The 3729-nt window shown below is 41.8% G+C and overlaps 1 protein-coding gene across 1 annotated transcript in view; it reads left to right on the top strand.

Moving 5' to 3' along the window:
* Positions 1-415: 415 nt before the first annotated feature.
* The window catches only part of mogat3a (monoacylglycerol O-acyltransferase 3a), a 9127-nt gene continuing 5813 nt past the window's right edge, over positions 416-3729 (top strand). Inside the window, exons 1-3 of the mRNA XM_016259412.1 lie at positions 416-765; positions 3164-3342; positions 3425-3629. Of these exons, the coding sequence (XP_016114898.1) occupies positions 672-765; positions 3164-3342; positions 3425-3629 (478 nt within the window). The 5' untranslated portion in view covers positions 416-671. The remainder of the gene's footprint in view (positions 766-3163; positions 3343-3424; positions 3630-3729) is intronic.

Below are 3729 nucleotides of genomic sequence, written 5' to 3'. Positions count from 1 at the left end.
ATGGATAGATGGACAGATGGACAGATGGATAGAGGATAGATGGATAGATGGATAGATGGACAGATGGACAGATGGACAGATGGACAGATGGATAGAGGACAGATGGACAGATGGATAGATGGATAGATGGACAGATGGACAGATGGACAGATGGACAGATGATAGATGGATAGATGGATAGATATTTTATTGTATTTTTTTTTCTTGGCACTTATTTTTTTTAACAATATTCATCAGTTTGTCCATGTGCTGGTTTAGTTTAAGTGGCCAAGACTTAAATTAACGTTGCGAAATGAACCTGTATAAGTGTTTAATAATTAAATATTTAAATAAGTTGCCAAATCCGTCGTGGACCCGGAGCCCAGATCCGCGCGCTCTGATTGGCGCAGAGCGGGAGGGCCGGGTCGATGACGTCACGGCGGCTCGCGAGTCCTGCGCTCGCCTCGCACGCGGAACACAGACGCAGCCTTCGGTCGAGTTCAGAAAACTTTCTAAATATTTATAAAGCGCGAGAACGCATTCGGGTCGGCCGCACACGCGCTGAGCGGCATTCAGGCGCCCCAGTAATAGAAGGAAAATAGTCTCCGATGAAGGAAAGGCGACTTTGAGCGCTGATGTTTTGTACCGTCGCTTCTGAGGAAGACTGTGGAAGTGTGTGTTAGTGAGAGGTGATGAAGGTCGAGTTCGCTCCTCTGCGTGTTCCTCTGCGCAGGCGCCTGCAGACAGCTGCGCTCGTGCAGTGGGTCTTCAGCTTCCTAGCTCTGGGTGAGAGAGTTATTATAATAACACTCCATATAGAATATGACACGATTATATGCATTGACAAATAGAGTTTTTCCGCCTTTTCTTGTTAAGTGGATATTTATAGATTTTGTTCTAACAAGCTGAATCTTAAGCAGAAGTTTCATATTTCATTCCAAAAGATAAAGTGTCATTTTTGATGCCTTGGAAAAATACATTTGTTGCATTGACTTGTTACATTGTTTTCATGAAAAAGTTTCTGTCAATGATTTTTATTAATTTATTTAACTTTTTTTAATTAAAATCATAATGAATTCAATTCTGCAGATTAAGTACTAACAATGATTTGTTTGCATTGTGAAATGTTCATCGCATTTATGTCTACTGTTTTATATATATATATATATATATTGCTTTTTTAACTTAATAGTGAAAAAATGTGGGTAGCAGTTGTATTTAAATGTGTTTATAAATTAAATAAAAGTGCATTGTGCAACTGTGAATATATAATGATTAGTACTCAATTTAATTAATCCTGATTTTAATAAAAAATAACAAAATCATAAAAAATATATATAGTTGATTTATTCTTCACTGTAAGAAATCAGTTGCTGCCTTAAATTACTAGTACAAGTCAAATTTAATTACATTAAACTGAGTTAAATAATCGAGTAGAAATAGGTTAAATTGAGATAAGTTAAAGTAATGCAGGAAAATGTTGTAATTACTTATTGATCATATCAGTTTAGTACAGTTTGGTTTCTAAAAATATGTTTCATTTTATTGGAGTGAAATATGGGGAATTTATTTGCACTGTATTGTTTGCATATGTAAATAAAATATATCACGAGAGCTATAATAATACATTTAAAGAAATAAAATACAATTATAAAGTAGCATAAAAATAAGAATTAAAAATTAATAACAGTAATTAATTAAAAAATTAAAATAACATAAAATGCCTTGAAATGAATAACAATCAATAAAAAATAATAATAAAATAACAAATAAATATATAAAATAATACATAAATAAAATAATTAAATTAAATGATAAAATAACATGAAATACATCTGGAGTTCATTGTGTTTGTGTATCAGAACTGAGTCTGGAACCTCTGAGTCACAAACAGCAGCGGTCAGTCAGTTCCTAACAGAAGTAGTAACTGTGTGTGTGTGTGTGTGTGTGTGAGAGAGAGTGTGTGTGTGAGAGAGAGTGTGTGTGTGAGAGAGAGTGTGTGTGTGAGAGAGAGTGTGTGTGTGAGAGAGAGTGTGTGTGTGAGAGAGAGTGTGTGTGTGAGAGAGAGTGTGTGTGTGAGAGAGAGTGTGTGTGTGAGAGAGAGTGTGTGTGTGAGAGAGAGTGTGTGTGTGAGAGAGAGTGTGTGTGTGAGAGAGAGTGTGTGTGTGAGAGAGAGTGTGTGTGTGAGAGAGAGTGTGTGTGTGAGAGAGAGTGTGTGTGTGAGAGAGAGTGTGTGTGTGAGAGAGAGTGTGTGTGTGAGAGAGAGTGTGTGTGTGAGAGAGAGTGTGTGTGTGAGAGAGAGTGTGTGTGTGAGAGAGAGTGTGTGTGTGAGAGAGAGTGTGTGTGTGAGAGAGAGTGTGTGTGTGAGAGAGAGTGTGTGTGTGAGAGAGAGTGTGTGTGTGAGAGAGAGTGTGTGTGTGAGAGAGAGTGTGTGTGTGAGAGAGAGTGTGTGTGTGAGAGAGAGTGTGTGTGTGAGAGAGAGTGTGTGTGTGAGAGAGAGTGTGTGTGTGAGAGAGAGTGTGTGTGTGAGAGAGAGTGTGTGTGTGAGAGAGAGTGTGTGTGTGAGAGAGAGTGTGTGTGTGAGAGAGAGTGTGTGTGTGAGAGAGAGTGTGTGTGTGAGAGAGAGTGTGTGTGTGAGAGAGAGTGTGTGTGTGAGAGAGAGTGTGTGTGTGAGAGAGAGTGTGTGTGTGAGAGAGAGTGTGTGTGTGAGAGAGAGTGTGTGTGTGAGAGAGAGTGTGTGTGTGAGAGAGAGTGTGTGTGTGAGAGAGAGTGTGTGTGTGAGAGAGAGTGTGTGTGTGAGAGAGAGTGTGTGTGTGAGAGAGAGTGTGTGTGTGAGAGAGAGTGTGTGTGTGAGAGAGAGTGTGTGTGTGAGAGAGAGTGTGTGTGTGAGAGAGAGTGTGTGTGTGAGAGAGAGTGTGTGTGTGAGAGAGAGTGTGTGTGTGAGAGAGAGAGAGAGAGTGTGAGTGTGTGTGTGCGTGTGTGCGTGTGCGCGTGTGTGTGTGTGAGAGAGTGAGAGTGTGAGTGTGTGTGTGTGTGTGTGTGAGAGAGAGAATGTGTGAGTGTGTGTGTGTGTGTGTGTGTGTGTGAATGTTTGACGTGAGTACAAACACACATGGCTCTAGAGTTCAGTCACACAGGCAGTCGAGCTGTAATAAATCACACATGTCTGTCTGTCTGTCTGCAGCTCAGGTCTGTCTGGCGGCGTTTGTGCTCCTCTGCCTCAGTGATTGGTGGATTCTGGCCGCGCTGTATGCTGGTTGGCTGTATCTGGACAGGGACACGCCCTCATGTGGAGGTCGGAGGTCACGCTGGGTCAGAAGCTGGCGCATGTGGACGTATTTCAGGGATTATTTCCCCATCACAGTGAGTTGATATGAGCTTTTGTTCAATGAATCACTCATTAAAGATGCTTTTTTAAGAGTCACGGGTGGTTTGGTCTCTCTAGCTGATAAAGACGGTGGATCTGGACTCTCGTCATAATTATCTGTTCGGGTTTCATCCTCACGGCGTGCTGGTGGCCGGCGGATTCGGGAATTTCTGCACGGAAGCATCAGGATTCTCTCAGATGTTCCCAGGACTCACGCCGTACCTGCTGATGCTTCCCTTCTGGTTCAGAGTTCCCTTCTTCAGAGAATACATCATGAGCGGAGGTGTGTGTGTGTGTGTGTGTGTGTGTGTGTGTGTGAGAGAGTGTGTGAGAGTGTGTGAGTGAGTGAGAGTGTGTGTGAGTGAGAGTGTGTGTGTGTGTGT

This window comes from Sinocyclocheilus grahami, unplaced genomic scaffold, assembly GCF_001515645.1.
Source record: "Sinocyclocheilus grahami isolate Dianchi unplaced genomic scaffold, SAMN03320097.WGS_v1.1 scaffold1842.1, whole genome shotgun sequence".
Taxonomy (NCBI): domain Eukaryota; kingdom Metazoa; phylum Chordata; class Actinopteri; order Cypriniformes; family Cyprinidae; genus Sinocyclocheilus; species Sinocyclocheilus grahami.
The sequence above is the reverse complement of the archived record's forward strand: the minus strand, read 5'-3'. Positions and strand labels throughout refer to the sequence as shown.